We start from the raw sequence: 24,286 nt of genomic DNA on the forward strand, positions 1-24,286 counted from the left end.
AGACACTATATAGAGTGTAAAGTAAAAGTTCTGTAAGTAGAAATGGCCAGTATATACAGACCGTGATAAGGCAGTAGCTCTTATCTGACAGCACACAGAGTGGTCTTCCTTTTTAACTATTTACTGAAAGTAAAACTAGCCATTTGTCAATGCCAGAAAATATGCGATATATACACATATATAAGTGTGTCTGTATATCTGTTATGCTCCATTCAATAATCTGTAAAAAAAAAAAAAAAAGATTACTCTTGAACAATTCCAACATCCTTTACAAGATCGTCATCTTTCTCCAAATTAAGGTCCCTGGACACCCTTATTCCTTGAACGTTTTCTTTCCTTGGCCCCTCTAGCCCTATCCATATTAAGGAAAATATTCCAAGGTTCAACTTTCTTGACTTCACTTTTTTCTTCCCTTTATTCAATGATATTACTCATTGAATTACTACCTTTCTGTCTTCTGTCTCACCCATACTTATTTCTCCAATAAAAGCTAAACCTATGTCAAAAACTATTTAATCGTTTTGGAATCACCACTCTCAATTTTCCTCTTCTTGGTATTGCTTAAAAGCCTTAGAAATCATAGAATGATCTTTAAATCAGACTGCCAAATTGTACTGATAAATGTTTCTGTAAACTTTGATACATAACCATTAAATAATAGTGTTGCTGAAACATAAGTTTTCAAATGAGCAAATCTAAGCAGCCTAATACTGTTTTCACTTGGGATAAATTACTGAGAAATTCAGGAGTCTTTACCATAGTCCTAGATAACAGGGACAAATATTCTATAAAATAGTATTCTGCCTATTCAAATCAGTTTTCAATCCATCAAAGTGAGGCTAATTATGGGAAATGACTAACCTTCTTGAGCCTCAAACCAATGATAACTACAAGTCCCATGATGCAAAGCTCGAGCCTGAGCCTATGTTACACAAAGTGCTTCCTGGGAATTGAAGTCTTCTCGTCACCTACTTGGCAAACTAGATATTGTAGACACATTTCTCAGAAACTCATTTTTAGTAATAAAGTCTGTGGGAGAAGATAACTGTCGATTCCCTGTGACGGACTTAGATTTGTTCGGGCCACTGCGGAGACAGGGACCAACAATTCTAGTGTAAGCCTCCGGGGGCGGCGCCGTGGTGTGACGTCACTTCCTGGAGCGGCATACCCCCCCTCCCACTTCAGGCCGTCCCTTCCCTCAGGTACGCGGGAACCTGCCTGGGTGGCTGTGCCAAGGCACAGAGTGGCTCGTCTCCAGCGGAGGGTCACGTGAGAAGTCCGAGTGTCCGGGCAGGACGGGACCAGCCGTAGTCGAAGAGGAGCCGCCTTCCTCCACTCGGCAGCGCGGGGTCGCGGAGCGCACCAAGGTAGGACGCGGGGCCACCTGCCGCCTAGACGGCGGGCGCGCGAGAGGTTGCGGGGACGCGAAGGGAACCCGGACCCCGCCGCACCCCTGGCCACGCCTGACCTGCGGTTGCCCGGGAGGACTGGAGGCGCCCGAGCCCGGCCTGAGGGGTCGCGGCCCGCGCCGACCACATCTCCCTGCCTGGTCCCCTGGGCCTGCGTTCCACCACCATGCTGTCACCCATCTCACAGGTAGCGCGGGAGCATCCTCCTGGGGACAGACGTCAGGCGCCCCCGAAGAACGCGACACGCCCTCCGCAGGCTTGGCCGGCAGCTCCCGCGGGTGGGAGTCCCGGGGCGCACACCCAGGCCGCCCTTGGCAGCCCGGGGCCTCAGGTGGCAGATGTCAGAGGCCAGCGCTGGGAACTAAGAGAGTCCTGCTGCTCAGTTATTCTTTAGGGGAGGGGCGAGGGAGTCAGGAAGAACCCAAGGGGTGAATCTGCAGCTCAGGTTTCTTGAATGTTCGACCAAAAGGAAGGTTGTACTGGCCGCGTGCGGTCACACACCCTGTTTCAGCGTCTTCCCACGTCCTGAGGAGACAGCTTGCTAAGAGTAAATAAAGTTAGACTGATCCCCTGTTGCTGTATATAAATAGACCTGTCATTTCTCCTGGTCAGTACGTAAAATTTGAGTTTATTACTTATTAAGGAAGTAATGGTAAATTATTACTTCTTCTACAAAATTATTCTGACATAAAGTATATCCATCATTTAGACCTTAGGTTATTGAGAATTAATAATAGAGACGCTAAAGTAAAACATTTAATCATTTAATTTCATTGACCGTAAACCCGATATTCCCCCCACACTTTTTTTTCATTAACTTGATCAAGTTTACTTTTGAAATATATTTGATTCTAAGTTTTAAAAAATGTTACTTTCAAAATAGTTGTTGTTGGCTTGGTAGTGCAGGTGTGTATGCCAGCATCTCTGGAGGGTTCAGCAAGATCAAAAGTTCAAGCCTACCTGGGCTGCTTAGCAAGTTCACAGGCAGCAACTAGGTAAGGTAGTGAGGCCTTGTCTAAAGATTAATATTTTTTAAGGAAAGGTTTAGAATACATGCATAGTATTTGTAAGCCTCAATCAAAATAAAAGGGCATTCCTTAATAATAATCTAAACTTCTGACTGACTGTGATTAGCCTGTGTAAATCCTTGGGAGTTTCAGTAATTGTAAAAAAAAGGTAAAATGAATGACTCTTTTTTCTTCTTATGTTCCTGTGTTTTGTATAGTAGTACCAGAACGACAAAACTTCTCTTCTTTTTTCTTTTTCTTTTTTTTAGGGGTGGGAGTGGACAGGAAATAGGTTTGTATGTATGTTGGGACTGAGTCCATTTAAAATGAATATTGCAAAACCTGAAGGAAAGTAGACAAAAAAAAAGATGATGTATACCATGAGGGTCAAGAAAAGAGAGGTAAAATAAGTTTGTTCTCTTTACCATGTTAAAAAGAGTTCACAGAGATAAATCAGATTAAAGGATGGTGTTAGATATATGTCTTCATAAGTATTTGAGTGTCACAAATTAAGAGAAGCACTTTGTTTTCTTTTGGATTGAGTTCTGGATTGAAGAGTAATCCTTCAATATGTCCTTCTTGTTTTTAGATAGTGAATTCCTGAGAAGAAAACAATGAACTGCATCTTGGTTGTTCTTTAAGTATTTGGACTTAAAGGTATACAAGTTTGTTGCCAAGACCAAAGAAGATGGCAACCCCTTATGTCCCAGTTCCGATGCCAATCGGAAACTCTGCTTCCAGCTTTACAAACAATAGAAATCAGAGGAGCTCTTCCTTTGGCAGTGTGTCAACAAGCTCAAACTCTTCCAAAGGCCAGCTAGAAGACTCAAGTGTGGGCACTTGTAAGCACACGAATGTCCAGGATCAGATGGACAGTGCATCATCAGTCTGCGGCAGTCCTCTCATTAGAACTAAATTTACAGGTACAGATTCGTCCATTGAATATTCTGCTAGACCAAGAGACACTGAAGAACAGCACCCTGATGCACTGAATTGGGAAGATAGACCCTCAACACCTACAATTCTGGGTTATGAAGTTATGGAAGAGCGGGCCAAATTTACTGTAAGTATTGGCTTCTGCACAGCAGTAACAAGCAAAAGGTTGGTTTACTGGTGCGCTTATGTGTGCTGATTAAGGATAGCCTGTACTTCAGAGCCTTTGGGATCCACTTTTGTTTTGGTATCCTATTTATGAAAGTCACCCTTAATCTTGAATAAATTTAGGTAGCTCATTTTTATTGTTGGCAGTACTTGTTTTTTGAGGTTCTTTCTGACAGTGCTACAGTGATCATTTTGTACCAGTCGTGTGGGAAGTACATGGACACATTTCCATTTACAGTCTACTTAGGAGTAAAGTTGTTAGTTCCATAGCCCAGCTTGGTGAGCCGTGCTCTGTGGGGAACCATTGCAGTGTAGGATTTCCACTCACTTCCATACCTCCCTCATGTGTTGCCTTTTTCCTTCCTTCTTTCCTACCTTCTTACTGTATGTTTTCTACTTTATACACAATGTGAGTTTTCTTAATGACTGTTACATTAAACACTCAAACCTTTGTGGCTATTTGGATATTCTCTCGCACATTCTCCATTTTGCCATTTTCTGTGTTCTGGACCTGGGTCTGGCTGCACTTCTCTACAGTCTTTGCCTCCTATAATGCTGTAAAGATGTTGCCCATGTTTTTGTCTAAGAGTTGTTTTGTTATAAACTTTAACATTTATATCTGCAGACCATCCAGAAGTGCTTCCTAGGTCTGCGCTGCGATGAGAGACACATCTATTTCTATTTTTCTGTGAAATCACTCAATCAGGCACTCAAATAACTAAAAGCCTTCCTTTCCAGTGTTTCCTATGACGTATCATGAAGGTGAATCTTCTGTGCTCCACGTTGACAGATGTTGATACTCAATACTGTTGCTTCTCAGGATAACCTGCGCTGTTTTCCTTATGCACTGAGATTTGTGACGTCCGTAAACCAACTAATCATCTTCACATTACTGTCCTCAAGTGTCTGATGAACCCATCGATATTTGTCTCAGATTCCTCCTGATCACGTCCTATGTTGTCCATGCAGCAGCCTTGTGGTCAGATTTCTGTCTGGTATAGCCATTTGATATTCGTGGAAGAGGTCTGCATTTACTTGTTTTCCACTTCTTACCTAATTATTTTCAAATCCATCCAGCTTTAATATTTAGGGGTTTGGTTTTATTTTGTTTTTGTTTTTATTGGGTTTTTTGTTTGGTTGGTTTGGGTTTTTTTGATTGTTTGTTTTTTGGTATTTGAAGAAAGGGTTTCTCTATGTAGTCCTTCCTGGCTGTTCCTGGAATTCACTGTTTTGATCAAGCTAGCCTTGAACTCATAAAGATCTGCCTGGCTCTGCCTCCTAAGTGTTGGGCTTTGGCATGGGTCACCATTCCCAGCTTTGTTTAAATACTTTAATAATATGTGCTTATGCACGTTGCCTTGTATGTGTTTATCATTAACCTTGCTAAAGTCACATTAAATCAAAGAGTTTGGTTTTGCATTTTCTTGAACTAAAGTTTTTATGTTTATTTACTGCTTCGTGCCATTAACAGATGCCTGGAGGAGAGGCCCTCCAAGAAAAACTGTTGACATAATTTTTGAAAAACACAATCTATTATATAGGATGTAGTTACCATACTGTTGAGATGGGAAGAGACATTTTACCAGTTAAAACTTGATGGCATGTCTTTACACTCACTTACCCATCGTATGAAAGAAAGCATTCTCATTAACAGTATGCTAGGGCATGAATGCTTGTGTCTGCCTAGATTCCTATGTTGAAGCTTAAGCTCCAAGTTGGTGCTGCTATGACATAGATCTGAGCTGGTGTTGGCTCAGTGAGTAAAAATGCTTGCTGCCAAGCCTCGTGACCTTAGTTCATCCCCGAGGCCCAAGTGGTAGAACCAGTGAATAGTTCCTCAGTGTTGCTCTCTGACCTCCACACATATGCTGTGGTGGTTTGTCTTGGTCATACTTTAAAAAATTATTTTGCTGTCATATCCATACATTTGATTCTCTAAATGATTTTGTATTTCTTGCATAAAGATTGCTTGATATATCAAGTAGTTTTCTACAAATGTTTGATTTCTTCCTTTTTCTGCCCACCCCCCTTCTCCTTCTCCCTTCTCTCAACATCCTTTGCCTATCTCTCTTCCTTTCTCTCTTTCTAGGTATATAAAATCCTAGTAAAGAAAAGTCCAGAAGAAAGCTGGGTAGTTTTCAGAAGATACACTGACTTCTCCAGGCTTAATGACAAAGTAAGTAGTCAGACCCCGAGCTGCCCTCAGTTGCCAGTTATGTGTCTGTTCCCTGCATCTTCACTGTGTGTAGCTTCCTGTAAGTTATCAAGTCTTTGTAGGCTCATAGGAAGATCATATAGTTCATTTTACTATAGTAATCATTCGTCTCATCTGCACAGTTAGCTGCATATTTATGAAAAATTGATCCAATCTATTTCATATATGATTATATAACCTCAAAAGTTTGAGGAAATCTGTATAGCATCACCTACAATAAAAGGAATGTGAACAAAAGTCTGTAATGTTGATATTAGTTCTATTGCTGCCTACACTGTTAAAACTCTGGTTAATAGTGGTTGGGACTGGGGTGTGGGTGCTCTTCAGGACCAGACAAGCTCACAGTCAAGCTTTTGGTCGCGCTACACTCTTATCTGGTGTCTCTGGGGAAGAATCAGCTTCCCAGCTCATTCAAGTTTTGGTCAGAGTTTGGTTTCTGAATGTTGTAGGGCAAGGCACTTGTTTGATTGATGTCTGTTAGCCAGAGATCATTGTTAGAACCAGGGTCCATTCTTGTATGTGGTTGCTCCATCTTTAAAGTTGCAGCCTAACTACTTAAATGGGCTAGTCAAAAATTGAATACATAATTAACCAGAGAAGATACAAAAAGCTGGTTAGGTAATATTTAACAGTATTTTTGAAATTGGAAATGAAAACTATAGCTGCAGTGAGTCCTACTCGTTACTCCACCGAGATGCCTAGCATGAGAAGGTGGGAAAGACCAGGTGCAGGCATGATGTGGAGCAACTGGAAAGCCTGCATACCCAGCTCTGGGAGATAGCAAGGAACAACAGAGGATGGCTCAGCTGGTTCCATTATCACAGTCACTTGTTTAGTGAATAATTTCAAACAGTCCATGGTATAGAACAGTATTCCATTCATGTAACTGAGCTAAACATTATCTCTCTCTCCCTCTTTTTTTTTTTTTCTCAGTTAAAAGAGATGTTTCCAGGCTTTCGATTAGCACTTCCTCCAAAACGCTGGTTTAAAGATAATTACAATGCAGACTTTCTAGAAGACAGACAATTAGGACTACAAGCGTTTCTTCAAAACTTAGTAGCTCACAAAGACATCGCTAACTGGTATGTAACACACTGAAATAAGAATTAGAAAAAGGATTTCAAAAACAAGTTTAAAACTAAAGAATAAACTTAGGACCAACTTTATATCAGCATATATTGGAGGGTGGGGATGTAATTACCTCTCTCAAACCCATGGAATTTTCTTGCTCTCTTTCAGTTGAGAATTTTATTTAGCATTTAATTTTTATAAAAATTTTAAATATGAAGAGAAAAATATCAGCGTACAATGTCCTCAAACTATCTAGCTGTACACTGGATTTTAGTATCAAGCATGTTAGTATTCATTTAGACAAAATGGCCCACATAATATTCAATTTTTGGTTAATGTAAAAATAATTTTTTATATCTCTTCTAAGTAATATAAAAATTAGGAATTTAGATTAATTAATGTAGTAAAATAACTTTTCTGGAAACATTGAATAGTATAAAAAGATTTTACTTTTTGACTTCTGAATATAAGAAAATCTCTTAATGAAATATATTGCTTGAAGGATTTATGTTATTAGAAAAATGAGAACTTTTAAAAAACTACAGAGAGCATTGACAGTGAGCAGGAACATATAGTACGTGTCTGCTGCTGTGTCGTAGTAGCCGGCGGCTCTAACCCCCTGGCGGCAGCAGTGAGTTCTTTCTACCTGTGCCAGTGTTCTAGAAACTTAAAAGACACACAAGACACACACATACACACACACACACACACACACACACATACACACACACACACACACACACACACACACACACACACACACACATATCCTTATATTTAATAATTCCCTAAGCAGCTTAATGGTGGGGCCACTCCCAAACCTCCACGTAGCTAACACACTCTCCCTGCCAATACTCCTGAATTATTACGTACTAAATCCTATGTATATGTATGCTGGCTGGCCCAGCCTACGGCCCTACAGCCATGACCCCCAGCTCTCACATGTTGGCTGTCTCTGTCCTGCACGTCTCAGGCCTGATCCATCTGCTCCCCCAGCATGGGGGTTCTGCTGCTTCTTTGGCCCCCTTGCCCTTGAATCCTAAAGTCCCGCCACTTTCTCCCTGCCTAGCTAGCCATTGGCCGCTGACATCTTTATTCACCAATCAAAACCAGTTGAGGGCAGGAACCCTCTGCATCTTACATGTGGGATTCTTTTGCAATTTCCAAATAATATAATGCAAGCAATAAACCAAATCCACAGCATGGCTGTGTGCAGTTTTTCAAATAATGATGGAAATATCTAAGAAAGCTGTCTCTCCCTTCCTTTCATTCCATCTTTATGCATAGCACCTTCACCCTCAATGAGACCTGCATACTCCATGTGAGCATCTTGCTCCTCAGTGTGTGCTGCCTCAGAAGAATAGGCTTCAGGCGTCTGTCCCCTTCCCAGCATCATTGTCTGTGCAGACCTGCAAGTCGTCTTCCACACATGCTTTAATCCCTTCCCTTAGGATCCATCCAGACTTGTCTACTTTTCCTCTGTCACTACCATCTTCACCCCAGTGCAAGCAGGTCTTGCCTTAATTGCTGTAGTCTTTCCTCTTATCCTCGTCTCCTCCTTCACTCATATGTCTGTAGCTCGCTGCAGCCTCTGTTCTTTATGCAGTGCAGTTTGATTAGGTCATTCTGGTCCCAGCCACCTTGCCTATCTTTCCAGCAATGGATTTGTTATTCCTCCACTCACCCATTCTGTGTGTATCTGTCATATCCATCTCCTCTTTGTCTAACACCAACATGCTTCTTGCTCTTCAGGTAAATTGTTTTCTGCAAAGGCAGCATTTCGGACTGCTACTCCACTAACTCCTGCACATCCCAAAAGTTTCAGTCAGCATAGGCTTCACTTCATTAGGTCACTGGCCTTTTTGACTAGCATGTTGCCTCTCCATTTCGAAAACCAGGTCTCTGCTTTCTCATAGCCTTCGCTGGTTTGTAAGTTGTCTCCTAGTGCTTTAAGATACTTGTGGTACGTAATGAACTTCTGTACTTCTAGGCAGGATGATACTAGCTTTCTACCAGTTTTTTGAGAAGATAAGACTTAAGTCATCACCACATAGTTTAGTTCTCCTGAGAATCCTAGTTAAGAAAGGCTGGTTGGTACTTTCATCACATTTTGATTTGCACATTATGCTTTTATTAATTGGTTTTGACTTTTTCACCAGATTTTAAGATCTAGTTATGTGGTTATTTCATTCATTGGGCAGTGCATCCCAAGCGTCTCACCGTGCTGACTCAGTTAGTTCTTAGTGTCTCTTGAATGAACGAATGAATGAGTGAATGAATGAATGACAGGACTGTTGGCACTCCATTAAAAAGGGGTTTGTGCAAATGAGACTGTAAAGAGATAAATTTACATTTCAGGAAAACCACTAACAAAAAATAGTGTGCATAAATCATAAAAGGCCTTTACAGTTTATCTTATATTATTAAAAAACTATGAGATCCATACATCCTTTCTTTGTTCTCTTGCCCCATATTCAATAAGTCTTCATACTCAAAATGTGCTAAATTATACTCCAGGGTCCACGTTAAGTAACCGTTTTTATAATTTTATTTTTAACTAGCAAAGTGTAACTTTTTAAAATTACTGGTAATAGGTTTCAGTCATTCAGTGTTAGGAATTGCAGCAGGTGTATAGTACAGGAGCCTGGAATGCCAGCTTGGGAAGTAAAGGCGGGAGATTTTGTACGTTTGAGTTAAGCATGCGCTATATTGAAAGGCCATGTTAAAAAATAAAATAGATGAAGTTAAATCGATTAAATCAATTTATCAGGAAAAAAGGGAAAAGGGGTTAATAGAGGACATGTATCTTACATGCACAGGGCTGTGGCTTTGACCAGAACTGCAAATAAAAAGAGTAGACTTAAACCAGGCATGGTGGAGCTTGCCTTTAGTCCCAGTACTTAAGGAAAAGGCAAGTCGATCTATCTCTGTGAGGGCAAGGCCAGACTGATCCATATAGTGAGTTCTAGGACAGCCAGAGCTATGTAGAGAGAGCCTGTCTCACAACAACAAAACAAAATAAGTAAATAAGAAAGATAAGAAAGAAGTTTACTTCGTTAGAGACATTCAGAATTCCTAAAACTGGAGAGTTGGCTCAGTGGTGAAGAGCACTTGTTCCTCTTGCAGAGGATCTGAGTTCAGTTCCTCTGGCGGTTTTTACGAGCATCTATTACTCCACTTCCAGGCACATAAGACCATCTTCTGACCTCCCAGCACAGGTGGTGTGTACCTAGTGTACTTACATTCATACAGACAGGGCACTTACAATAACATACATACATACATACATACATACACACACACACACACACACACACACACACACACACACACACACACACACACACAAAGTGAATCTAAAAACAGTGTTAAAGGGTTCCTGAGACAGCACACTGAACTTTCCTCAATCTATAAATGTGCCTTTCAGGAAATGAAAGTTTCTGACCAAGTTCATCATCAGACATCTAGGAAACCCACTTAAGTTGCATTAGGATGAAAATAAAAAACTTTTCTTTGTTTGTGATAATGTATACATTATTTTTCCTGCATGATATTTAACATTGATCTTACAGTGAAAGAGGTTCCTTAAATAGTTAGTATGAGAAGGTAAAGAGAAGAATTATTCATCTGTCATTAATGTTAGCCCCGTAACTGCTTAGTCACGTAATATAGAAAAGTTGGGCAACTGCTGAGTGACATAGATTATTAAAGTAGAGGTACTGGACGGGAGGAGCAATACTGGAATTTGAATCTGTAGGAATTGTCGCAGTTGTATGGCTAGAAAGTAAGGTTGAGATTGGGAATAGGAAAATGTATGATAGAAAGGAGGAACTAGAACATGGGTTGTAAGTCTGAGGCTGCAAAAGAGCTATGTCCAGACTCCAGAATTGCCATAGTACTACCCTGCTTTGTTTTGCGTTGTCTCTCCACCTTTCATGACTTTCTTCTATGAACTAAATAGAACAGAGGCTGAGTTACTCACAGCAGCAACTGCTCTTATTGGTTCTGTTCCTAGTGTACTCTGAACAAGATGTCCATGGATGCCTCCCTCTCAAGTCACACAGTAGAGGGAAGAAGAGAATTCACTATTCAAAGATATAGAGAGAAGAGTCTTTTCATTTCCTTTTGTTGCACAGGGAACAGAGTTTCCACGAAGGTAGAAAAGAACAGACAAAATTTCTGCACTTGAGTGTCACTTATAGATTACTACAGAGAAACATAGAGTGTGTGCTGTACACTCCCAGCACTCAGGGAATGAGGCAGGAGGACCTCAATTTCTAGACCAGCCTGGCATATAGGAGAGATGTGTGTGTGTGTGTGTGTGTGCGCTTTCTCCTCCTCTGTGTGTGTAGTGCACAGATACACACACAGGCAAAACACTCAGACACATCAAAATACCAAAACCATCAGAAATAATTGAAGATAAACTGTACTGTATCTTTGTACATCCAGATAATTGTTGATGTATTAAACTACTCTAGCTTTTCTTTCTTGTACACTCTGCACATCTACTGTTCTGCTAGCCTGTGTGCCTTACAGATGGCCGACGGCTCTTAATACTGTTAGGATTGCTCCAAATGGGACAGGCCAGCATGGAGAAAAGATGAAAAGAAATTAAGAACCCCTAGTTTAAAAGTATTGAGAGTATTGTGTTCAGGTCTATTTATAAAACACAAAGCAAAAACAAATTAAATGGACTATTTTCATACTAATAGGGTTTATTAGACAGACATATTACTTCTTCAACAAATATTTACATAGAGCTTATTGTGTGGAAGTGTGACTACACAAAGATAAGTTAGGTGCTAGTCCTGAATTAAATCTAAGTGAAAAGATGTGCCCCCAAAAGTGATAATGGAAAGAAATACATCTGTTAGTGGAAGAAATGTCAGACGGCATTTGAGCTCTACAAAAATAATGATATTTGGCCCATCTTTGAGACAGTTAAGAAGGATTTGTCAGATGAAAGAGAATTTTCTAATCAAACTACAGAAGTCAAGCCTACAGGTCATATGCTGGGAACAGCATGAAATTTGATTTGTCAAAGTGCAGTTCAGCTATTTGCACAGTCTCAGTTAAAACACAGCTGTCTAATGCTCTCTCCTACACTGACATCATTTCATCCTTATGCACCATAGCAATATCTACTGTTCTGAGTCTTCACAATTATTTCACATCCTACTTCCAATGTTTTTCTCCTTTTGAACTCTTTAATCTACCAGTTAAACCTGAAGAAGTCCTGTGGGGAGAAAGCTTTCAGACATTACCCCAGACTAGAAGGGAAACGGGGGGAAGTGGGGTGAGGGGAGCTAACGAGAAGCATTTGTGGGTAATAATAAGTATGCTGAACCATGAAGCATTAAGAGTCAGGTTACCAGTCAGCATGAAACACAGCTCTAAACACAAAGAGATAGGTTGCTAGAATGTCATAAAGAAAGGTAGCACTACTGTAGAAAATTGCTCTATGCCAGCTCTGAGACCTGAGCTCTACTCCCTCTTGCTAGAGGAGCTATAGATGGGATTTTGAACTATGGGTCACAAAGGACCAAACTGACTAGTACAGGTTCTAGTGGGCTAAAGGTGTCCAGGTAGGTGCAGGTGATCCGAATCTACCTAAGCTCCCTGTACCACACTTCCCGCTACCTCAGAGGCATCACTTCACTTTTATCTAACTGTGCTACTTCATGGAAAGAATTGGTAGGTAGGGTACAATTCCTACATCACTGGTAATCCTGGTCTCCTTTGTACTGTTAAGCTATTGCAGTATTCTCAAGGCCAGAACTTGAGAGTGGTAATACAAATTGAATGTGTTCAGAGAGTAATGGCCTGCAAGGAAGTATTTAACTTAATACCTAAGATAAAATCATTTTCAGAAGAAAGTAGCACAGATTTATTCTCAGGAAACAGATTTAGGGTCTGTCTCTACCACTTGCACTATGACTGTAAAGGTCATTTTTCTGTGTGGACTTTGATAACATTTTTTAAAAAGATTTATTTATTTATTTTATGTATGTGAGTACACTGCAGCTGTCTTCAGACTTACCAGAAGACGGCATTGGATCCCATTACAGATGGTAATTTGCCACCATGTAGTTTCAGGGAATTGAACTCTGACCTCTCGAAGAACAGTCAGTGCTTTTAACCACTGAGCCATCTCTCCAGCCCCCAGTACCTTGCCTTTTGGAGCAGCTGTGAGAGAGAGCAGTGTGACTCAGTGTACAAGTGTTATTGCATTGCTGGTGCTTCTAGAAAATGAAGCACTGGAGGAAATGAGGACCATCCTCAATGTTTGGTGGTGTCATGTAGAAGATTTAGGGTTACCATGATTGGTTCAAAGAGCCGAACAAAGACTCATAAGTAGAAGTTTTAGGGAGACAAATTACCACTTAGTAAAAGAAATAACTTATTCATTCACAAGGTGGTTTCTGTTCAAAACAGAAACAGTGCATCACCTGTTGTTGTCTGATGCTTAAAAGGGACAAAAAGCGTAATAGAAGATTGATTCAGCTGCATCACAGTGAAGATCTTCCATGTGTCCTTTTTCCCTATTGGAAACATTGGACAGTCTAGAGTCTGCTTACCATCAGCTTCTTTGTTCTGTCTTTGGACTTTTATTTTCCTAATACTACTTTTTATATTCCTATTTTTCTCTTAAAGAGATCTCACTGAATATCCAACTTACCTCTTCATGATTACACAGCTTTCTCATTATAAACCTCTCTGGCCCAATATGACCCGAAAACCCTATTCTCTTTTCAACACAACGCGGCATGTCCTTTATTTAGTGTGTCAGTTAATCATATTCTTGCCTTTTACAAATAAGAAATTGCACATATACGTCAAGTTCTCTCTCAGGCCTGCAATTGCTGTTTGGAAGGGGAGAGTGTGTTTATTGTGAGGAGTTTGACGGTTCGCTGTCTTAGCCTATTATGACGATGCAAAGTATGTCCATAGGAATGTTTCATTATATAAGATGTTTGCTATAGAGAGATGGTCACAGGTTCTTCTCTTAATACCTCGGGCATGTGCATATGAAGTATAAACATAGCAAGGGCAGTCTTTAAGGTATTTCAGAGTAAAGGCTCCTTAGACCTTAGAAAGAGAATATAAATTAAGAATTGCTTTCCTTCATAGCAAGGTGACTCCCATGCAGCTGTCGGCACTCTTGCCTCTTTGAAAGTCAAGAGTGAGGTTTGCTGCTCAGGACAGCAGTCCTTACCATTAGTCTGATGTGTTGGTTGTGATATGGTTTGCATGTAACAGGAAACTTGGGGTTTTTATGTACATTCATAAGATCCAATAGCTTGAGTAAAACCTTTTATCTTTTATAGTTTGGTATTTGCATGTGGCTACATATGTAAAGACACAAACAAATTGTTCATTTTTATACTTCCTACAAAATCGCTTGCCTCACACACTGTAGCTTCAATGTGTCTTTTGTGTTCTGCTGTCTTTTGTAAATTTATTTGTATGCCAGCTAATTTTTTTGCCTTTGAAAAGCCTTGCAGTGAGAGAATTTCTTTGTCTGGATGATCCACCAGGTCCATTTGATAGCCTAGAAGAAAGCAGGGTAAGTGCTGTATTATATGTCACGTGAAAAAAATAAATAATACAGTACAATTACTATATTGTTTCTTGGATGGATTGGCAAACAGCAAATTATCAGTTCAAACTACAGTGATTTTATACAGACAGCTTTTAATATTTGAATCAAAGGTTTCTTTCATTGAAAAACATGGACCTAGTTTAGTGAACAGATAAAAATTCTATGTAGCATGTAATGAATAAAAATCTAAAATTAAATCCTTTCAACTTATTTTTATTGCTTCAAAAATTAATAAAAATTACTTCATTTGGCACTGATTTTATGATGAGCATTCCTTTTCTAAGGTATGCAAGTGAGGAACCTACTGTTAACATTCAAATTAAGCTGATTTTCAGAGGTAGACGGGTTGTCTTGTTAGCAATTCAGCCCATGTTTGATGGTACTCAAATTACAATAATTGACACATTAAAGGGGCCCATTTCTTGAAGCAATAGGCTAGATTCACAAAACAGATTTGGTAATAATAGATCAGCTAGGATTTTATGCACGTTTACCCCCAAATGTTTAATGGCATTTAAATGAAACAGATTTAATTGGTAGGCTACAGTTTAACTGTAGCACTTCTTTGTGTCAGAGTAAATGCTGTAGCTTTTTTAAAAACAGCTTTATTGAAATAAAACCTTCAAGAACTTATTCACTTGTTATTTTGTTATCTCATTGTAAATATGCAACTTAGTAATTGTTAGTATTTATACAGCTGTGGTATCATCACAATCTAGTTTTAGAATAATTACATTTCCTCAAAAAACTTCCTAAAAACATTTTACAGTCTGCACTCCTAGTCCAAGACAGCCCATAATCCACTTTCTTCCCTATAAATACGCATTTTCTGTTTTATATATATATATATATATATATATATATATATATATATATATGGTCATGCAATAATGTGGGACATGGTTATACATATAATTCACATACTACAATGTACATAATCTTTTGTGTATATGATGTGCATGACAGAGTTTACATAGCTGATCTTTTCTGCTTTCCTTCACCTAGCATGTTTACGGGCTGTCCCACTGTATTGCTTCCATTGTTGCTTCTCAGTCTTCTATCATCTGTCAGTGCATGCACCAGATTGCCTTTCCCCGGCCCCAGCCGACTGATACTTACACTGTTTGCAGTTTTATCCCATTGCATGCATGCTTTCCTTTCTCTTGAGTTAAAATAATTACTGGGAAAGTAATTAGTTTCTTGTAAGGCACCCTGATGTTTAACTTTTTAAAGAAAGTCATAATTTTTTCTAAACTAATGGACTGTTTTACATGAGTGGTTTCCCACTGGTCACTTAGGAGTTTTCTGTTTCTCTATGCCGTCACAAATATGTGACATTACAGAACTTCCTCGCCCGCCCCCGCCCCGATTGTTTTTTGTCCAGCCCCTTGAATGGGTCATTTCTTGCTTTCACTATCAATCTAGAGAAAAGTCAGCCTTTCATTTTATTGTCCTTTCTGTGTATATGATGGATACTTCTGCTCTGTTTGGAAGATCTCTGTCTTGGACTTTTAATAATCTGATTGGGATACATCAACATGTGGCCCCTGTGTTTATCACATGCATGCTTCCTGGGCCTGGTGGCTGGAGGCGTGATGGCCATGATCTCCAGTTCTTTGCAGTCCCCTCCTCCCTTCCCCCTGGGTCTCCTTGTAGTTTTCAGTTTGCTGCGTAACTTGAAGTGTTGGCTTTTCTCCAGTCAGTTTACTCAGTTGATTATTTTCTTTGTTTACAAGATTGAGTTGTCTATAGGTTTGTCTTTTGAGTTCAGGAATTCACAGTTCTGTCCTATCAGGTCCTCTACTGAGTGTCTCTTACTCATTTGTATTTTAGTCTTTGAAGTTTTTTAACTCCAGAATTTTCATTTGCTTCTATTTGTCATTCTTTCTTATTATTAAGATTCTCAATTTACTGGAAAATAAATATATCTTTAAATTTTTTAATTTTTTAATATACCTAACACACAAACAAGCTGCTTCAGAACTCATTATTCTACATATTATTATTTGAGGTCACTTAGAGATAGTGTCTAATAACTGTTGTTTTTCAGATATGTGAAATATTAAATATATATTATATATATTGTATATCCTTCTGTTTTATTGAATGCTAGACACTTCAGATGCATTTCACAACCCTTGATCTAGTTTCTCCTCTGTAGACTGTTGTTATGGTCTTCTCATTTAATAACTGTGCGATTTGTCTCCACAGTATATGTAGTCACTGAGCTTTATCTCATTTTTTATTTCGACCTGCAATGTGTTTGACAAGTTCTAGTTTGGGTGGATATATAATATTATGCAACAGTTGGCATTATTACTTTTTCAACTCATACAGCTCATGATTTCCATTCTTTTCAAATAGAGTATTCTTCCTAACTGCAAAAGAATTCTTAAACACTTTACATTTTTCCTTTTACAAAAAAAAAATCTTTTAAATATCTTTAATTCAAAATATGTACTGGCTAGTTGGGAAAAAGTGGGAGTTCGTTTGAGTTAAGATTTCTGAAACTCCACACTATTGCATTAGGGACTGGATAATTCTTTGGCGAGGGGATGCTAATCAGTTCATTGCTAGATTGACTGAAATAACTAGTTTAAATAAATCATCAAAGTGATATTAGGTCTATACATTGAACAAGCAATGTGCAACATAGCTCCTAGAATATTTCTGTAAAACAAATGTAGAGTTTTATAACTGTATTTGAAAATAAATATTTATTTAGAAATTCTCCAATGGCTCTTTTATTTCAAAACAACAAGTGGCTTACAACATTGGCTTGCAGATTCCTCCAGCAGCCTTGTATGTAAGAGAATATCTAAAATGACAATTAGCAACGTCTTTTCAGTACAAGTTGAAATTACTCTAAAAGATAAGGGACCTTAATCCAGTAAAATTTGTACCTACATTTTCAACCTGCATCCTGTTAAAGGGAGACATTTCTACCCCTCCAAGTGTCTATACCTAGAAGGAAACTAAGACTAGGTGGGTCTATTAACCTGGACTGCCCACTTGGGGAAAGTCAGAGTTATACCTCTGGAAATAAATCAGTGGAAGAAATGAGGTTGGGGCATAGTAGCAATAAATAGATAATGATTGGAAATGCGTAATAAAAGCCAGGTACCGTAGCACATACTGGTAATCCCAGCACCATTGGGTGGAGCAGTGATAGGCCAGTCAGTCTCAACAATCAAAGAAATGTATTGTGGATTCAAAAATATTTAAGGAACTGTTATGACTACAAATAGCTAAAACCTAAATCTTTAGACTTTCCCCACATAAATTACAACCTTGTGCTACTCTTCAGCTTGAGAACTTAATTTTTCTTGTTCCCAAGTTTGAGGAAACCAGAAAGGCAAGTAAAGGATGCCTTTGGGTTGTGAGACATTTTCTAGAAGTTGCTGCTGATCATGAAAGAAGAGTACATCTATCACATTCATCATAACTTAACAGTACCAGTTGTTCAAAGTGGTTTTGGATTGGTTGAGGTCTCAGTAATAGCTAAATCATTCTATCAGCATATTTTTCTAATAATTATTCTGAAAGCCTAGTCCATAGGGTAACACTCCCTTGTGGAGATGATTTTTAATTCTGGAAGAAACCCTAAGATTTATAGAAAGCATATTTGGATAGTAGAAATGTTTTTATTATTATCTATTTACTCTCCAGCTGCACCGCATTGGAGAGTTACTCCCAAAATTTGCTGTCAGTCGACCCACCTTATCAATGATGTGTTCCCATCGTTACTCTCTTTATAGTATTACTACTCTTCTTCTAGGCTAGTTTTAACTCCTGGTTACCAAGTGGATTTTCTATACTAACAGCTACATAGGCCACTTCTGTAATTGCCCCATTACCATCCTTCATCATAGTTTCTAGGATATAAATGTAATCTTTAAATCATTTTTCATAGTAAAACTTGTTTTTCACATCAATAGAGTAAATTGACTTGGCCTTTTTCTCTATGGGTGACACTCATCCCAATACCGCTTGTTAAAGTGTTCACTTTCCTTCCTGAGCTAACATTTATAGTTTCCATGAGTTAACTATACTCATTTGCCTTGCCTGTGTGTAACAGTCAGCTCTGTTCCAGTTAGTCTCTCCTTCTGCCAGTTCTGTACAGTTAATTATAGTAGCTTTAGAAGCTTAAGGTTAGCATTGCAAAGGTCCTCTTCCATGTTCAGGTTGGTTTGGTTTTGGTTTTGATTTTCAGAATTGTCTATTCTTTCATAAAAAATTTATAAAAGATGAAAATCCGATTGCATATTAGTTGAGACTATTTTCATGTAAGATTTTATTTCTTTTTCTCTTTAAACTTTCAAGACAGGATTTATATTTAATCATTCTGTTGACAATTGTTTTATAATCTAAATTTTTACAATTGAATTGTTGAATTTTGTATATTTATTTCACATACCTACTGTACCTTTGTAGGTCCTTTTGAATTGGCTGTATTGCTAATTTTAATCTTACAATACTAATATCCAGTTTTTCCTCTGTTCCCTAATATACATGGTGTTTTCCTGTACTATTGTGTTTGTCAATATTCTTGAAGATAAGTTGAAACCCTCACAGTGGGCATACTTTGCCCTTCTTCCCTGCCTTAAAGAAATCCTGTATCATGCTAGATGTTTTCTGTAAGCTATTGGTAGTTTTCTTAATGTCTCCTTTTGTGGTTAAGAACATTTGCTAGATTGTAGGGCCTATGTTTCCATGTGCTTGATTGTTTTATTTACAAAAGCACAAATTCATAGATTTTCAAATCATAAGGAATTGTTTATAAGAGAAATTTTCATTTTTAATTGCTGACTTTAGATGATAATGATTTGGGGTCAAATTACCGACTATATTGTTTTCCTTCCTATCTCTAGTGTCAAGATTATTCTAGTTTCCTAAGCTCAGGAATAGTTCCTCTTTTTCTGTTCTCCAGAGCTACTTGAATACTGTAAATAGCTTTTGTTACTTCATTCTTCATAGAACTTACCTATAAGACTAATTTGAATAGTAATTCCTTTAGTTTATCAGAGTTTAAATAACCAACTCTATTGTGTTTAATAATGGTTGTAGTTTATTCAGATTATCTACTATTATCTATTCTTCATGTTCTTAAATGATATTTTCTTACTTTATCTGTAATTATATATCCATTTTCAGTGTTTGCCACTATAGTTATTCTCAAGGAAGAGAACTTACAGGTACACCTTATGTGTGAACTGTGCCAAAATATTAGTAATCTAAAAACATAAGTGTGAAGAACAAATTGTCTGGACTGACACATACAACTTTGATGTCTGTGTTCTGACTCTTCAGTAATGTTTTTGAGAGAGGTACTGCTTCGATGCATAATTTTTTTCTTTGCCTTCCTATTCCTTGTAAAGGCTTTCTGTGAGACTTTAGAAGAGACTAACTACCATTTACAGAGAGAACTACTTGAGAAGCAAAAAGAGGTGGAATCCCTGAAGAAACTGCTTGGGGAAAAGCAACTTCACATAGATGCGTTAGAGACCAGAATCAGGTGGGTCATGACACTTGTATTTCAGGCCGGCTAGTCCGACTCTTCACACTCTGGTCTCGGTGCCCTTTAGATTTTAATGTGACTGAGGAAATTTCTGATTCTGAAAGTCCTGGGCTCTTGACCTCTTTCTTTATATTGAATGTAGGAGCCTGAACATTTAAGGTTGAGAAACCTCAGGAAAGTAAGCCTCCAGCTGATTAAAATGTGTGTCTTCATGTACTAGTGTCACATGACTTCTTCTAACTTCTGACTACAAAAGCCGGAGTCCGCCTTTCCGTCAGCACATACTGAATGCATGTGGGGAAGACTCTAAATTATTACATTTGATGATTTTCACTATCAACGGCCTCATTTAGCAGTTAATAGTCACATGACTGCAGAGACTTAGCTGGTCTAAGAATGCACCATGTTGTCATGACAGTGAGGGCACACCATTCTTACTCAGAGGAAATAACTTTCTGTTGTAACATCCCTTTAGAACATTGTCCTTAGAACCGGGAGCATCACTGTATGTGTCGAGAGCAGAAGGTGGACAGATCCTAAGGGTGCAGTCCTCTGTACTTCAAGTCAATCGGGATGTCTTGGATGAAGAATCTAGGTATATAATTGTCTTAGTTAGAGTTACTATGACTATAGTGAAACACGCATAACCAAAAGCAACTTGGAAAGGAAAGGGTTTATTTGGCTTACATGTTCATCATTGAGGGGAGTCGTCAAGACAGGATTTCATACAAGGCAGGAGCCTAGAGACAGGAGCTGATGTGAGGCAGAGACCATGGAGAGTTGCAGCTACTGATTTAATTCCTCTGGCTTGCTCAGCTTGCTTTTTTGTAGAACCTGGGATCACCAACCCATGGACGGCATCATCCACAATACAATGGACTAGACACTTCCCTATGGTCACTAATTAAGAAAATGCCTTCCTTACAGGCTTGCCTCCAGCTCAATCTTGGAAGCATTTTCCCAATGGAGGTTCTTCCCTCTCTGATGTCTTTAGCTTGTATCAAGTTCAATACATCACAATGTTTAGTTTACTACAGCCTGATCATTTAAATTGTACGAGTACTATTTATGAACTTTGTGTTGCTATATCATGAATCTGCTCATCAAAAAAGAAACAGACAAACTAAAGTATCCTAGTTTGACCCTAAGACAAGACTTAATTGACCAGCCAACCTTGCCCCATTAGCAAACTCCAGGCCAGTAAGAGACTTTGTCTTGGAAAATTAGGAGAAGGCCATTGATAGGTCACTGAGTAACTGTGTTGGCCTCCTGGATGACAGCCAGCATCCAGTTCCTTGGTCCCACTCGGGAAGGAGAGAACTGACTCCCTTAAGTCATGCATGCGCGCGCGCGCACACACACACACACACACACACACACACACACACACACACACACATACACTCTCTAGATAGATAGATAGATAGATAGATAGATAGATAGATAGATAGATAGATAGATAGATAGATAGAATGTTTAAGTGGATAGCATCTGAGGAATGACACCTAAAGGTGACCTCTGGTCACCACAAGTATGCGCATACATGTACATTCACACAAAGAATTTTTGGTTGAATTTACTGATTATATTGTGTTAAATGTATAAGTAGCCTTTCTATGAGAAGATAACAGTAAAATGAGAGCATGTATCTGTCCCCTTCACTAGCATACTCCTCTTCCTTTACAGAGCTGATCATAAGCCACACTTCAACTCTAGAGAAGCCGGAAGTGCAATAGCAGACATAGAAGTCGCACAGTTGGCATATAATGCTGAAGATGACTAACACACTGGTGACTGCTCCCTCCATTTCATCATTTTAGCAGATTTCAGCAGAGTGGCAAATGCCACCCTCAAAGACTGAAACAGAAGAGAACAAGAATGCACGTGTATAAAGTTTACATAATTTGTTTTTTTAGTTATTGGATAGGAACTGTATTCACTGCTGCTTTCGATATCTTTTATCCAGCGTTGTATTTACTACATTGAAAAAAATATACAGTTAGAATTGTTATCAGAGCCCATGTTCTTAAAAACTTTACATAAATTATTACAGTGTCTTGCCTGTATATTGCTCCAAACTACTGTGTTAGTGTATATGTGTGTGCTTGCTTGTCCTAAATCACCACTTATATTAGGTGAAAATTAATTGCATGTTAGAATCTGGGTAATTTCTCTATCTCAGATATGATATAGATTTAAATCAGTGAACACCACAGGAAAGATAAATAAGAATCCAGTTTGAAATGTTAATGTCTATCATCTCTAGATAAAAGTTGCTTATTTGAAATGTTAATACTATTTAAAAGAAGATGACTTTCTAGAACCAAAGATAATGTGTTTTGAAAAGCTATAATTAGATAGGCAAAGCGATAAAAAAGCCTTGATTCAAATGATGATTAATTAATGTCAAGATACTTACTGTAAGTGTCCTGGTTTATTAATATATTATACTTGGATATTTTCCTGCATAATCTTCAACTCAGTTTTCTACCCATAAATTCACTGGGGTTGCCTCTTTCAGAACACTACCTCTTTTTGCTAATCAAGGCATATTCTTTTCAAAATAAATTACAGTTTTGAGGCAAGTGAGTTATAGAAAAAGAAAAAAAAAATAACCGTATATACTGCAAAGTTCCCAAGTAGCTTGACTCCTGGTGTTCCATATGTATTTCTATGTATGTATGTGAAGATGTTATGCTGTACTATGGCTGATTTTGTTTATATGTATTTAGCCAACTGATGCACTTTATGATAATTAAACTCATTTGTGCCAAGTTCAGTTAAGTGAGTTTCTTTAGTGAATAGAGTTAGCTGGAAGGATGGTGTAGAGCTTTTACTAAGAGTCTACCAGGATCTGTGACCCAGCTTTATGAAGCATTGTCTTATTGCAGCCTTGTGTACAGCGTTAAATGTCTTGTCTCATCTTGATACTGTCAACTCATATGGTTTCTATTTCTGCTGTTTGTTTACTCTTAGTGTACGTTATAATCATAGAAACATCTTGAAGTCCAAGTTGGCATTAGACTACATAAGCTTTCTAAAATCTGAAAGAACCTCCTAAAGAAGTAGAATAACAATTTATTTCTCCTTTGCAGTCTAGAGTGTTATCGGTGTTTTAAGATACATTTTGAGATGCGGTTGTTTAGCAGTCTACAACATAAGTCATTATATTCAGTGACTCGTGTTAACCATTGATCTTACAGTGAGAATACTTTTTACCAGAGTGCACAGATACGCTCTGCACCAGAACATTTCCCACAAAGTGTATGAAAAGTGTACTTATTGTTAGAGATAGAAACATAATAAGTTAGTTCATCCTAGGTTACTGTAAGCTTTGCAAAAAGCTTGAAAAGAAAAATAAACTACTCATTACCAGCTGGGTATAGTGGCAAACACCCTTAATCCCACTACTCAGGGGCCAGAGGCAGATGGATCTCTGAGAGTTCTAGGCCAGCCTAGTCTACAGATAGAGTTCTAGGACAGCCAGGTCTCTTACACAGAGAAACCCTGTCTTAAAAAACAAAAACAAACCAAACAACAAAAACTCAATACCAGTTGACAATAATAAACACAATGATTTTTGCCAAATGTATTATTTTAAAGTACTATATAGCTGCTTTAAAGATATATAAATTAAAATCCAGCCTCTCAGATTATATTTAAAGTTCTAAGTGACTGACAAAATCTCTTTATTAGATAAACTGTTATTTACACTTAAAGGCTACATACTTTACTTTTATAATACATTTTACTCCCAAATATTAGCCGTATTTAATGAATTTTCCATTTATAAGAGGAGCATTACAAAAGCAACAGATTACTAAAATACTGGCTACTATTTCCTTTGTTTTCCTCTTTCCTCCCTGTCCCCTGTGGCTTTGATAAGTCAAATTCCATTTAAGAGCTGTGTTTCACAGGAATGCAGTGAACTTATGATTGCTAGTATTCTGTAAGGTCTTCGTGAATAGGTGGCATGCCCTTTTAATTAACCAGTATTCACTAAAAGTTTTTAATTTAGTTGAAACAAAAATATACTTGTGAATAATATTACATCTTCAACTTAAGAATCATGCTACTGATTGAAAAAAAAAAAAGTAAGTTGTTCTCCCTTAGAAATATCCCTTAAGGTTAGATCAGTGAGTTTGGATTGCACATATCGAATACTGGCAATTAGAAGACTATCATAGGGCTTTGGGCCAAAGAACAATATAAAGTTAGGTCTGTGTTTTGACCACAGTCTCAAATGGTGCATACATCAACTGTCACTTGCTTTTGTCATTTACAAAGATCTATGTCATTATCTAAACAAACCAAAAAGCAAAACAGCCAAGGTAAGCATGAAAAATGAATTCTTTGTAA

General features: G+C 38.3%; 1 protein-coding gene across 4 annotated transcripts; it reads left to right on the top strand.

The window, feature by feature from the left end:
* Positions 1-1,169: 1,169 nt before the first annotated feature.
* Positions 1,170-22,706, top strand: Snx16 (sorting nexin 16). 4 transcript variants are annotated; one of them, NM_022289.3, is given in 8 exon segments: positions 1,179-1,367; positions 3,006-3,479; positions 5,607-5,693; positions 6,666-6,814; positions 14,304-14,373; positions 19,788-19,924; positions 20,403-20,522; positions 21,614-22,528. In NM_022289.3, coding segments are annotated over 7 exon segments (1,035 nt in total). In that variant the 5' UTR covers positions 1,179-1,367; positions 3,006-3,104; the 3' UTR covers positions 21,711-22,528.
* Positions 22,707-24,286: the final 1,580 nt, after the last annotated feature.

The sequence above is a fragment of the Rattus norvegicus genome, chromosome 2 (assembly GCF_021556685.1).
Source record: "Rattus norvegicus strain SHRSP/BbbUtx chromosome 2, alternate assembly SHRSP_T2T, whole genome shotgun sequence".
NCBI lineage: Eukaryota > Metazoa > Chordata > Mammalia > Rodentia > Muridae > Rattus > Rattus norvegicus.

What these genes read in the sequence shown, in the direction of transcription:
- Snx16 (XM_087632267.1), top strand. Translation starts at nt 3,105, where the DNA reads ATGGCAACCCCTTATGTCCCAGTTCCGATGCCAATCGGAAACTCTGCT. An exon ending in ATAGCCTAGAAGAAAGCAGG is followed by an intron (nt 14,374 to 19,787) that starts GTAAGTGCTGTA and finishes TTCCTTGTAAAG; the next exon opens with GCTTTCTGTGAGACTTTAGA. An exon ending in GCGTTAGAGACCAGAATCAG is followed by an intron (nt 19,925 to 21,613) that starts GTGGGTCATGAC and finishes CTTCCTTTACAG; the next exon opens with AGCTGATCATAAGCCACACT.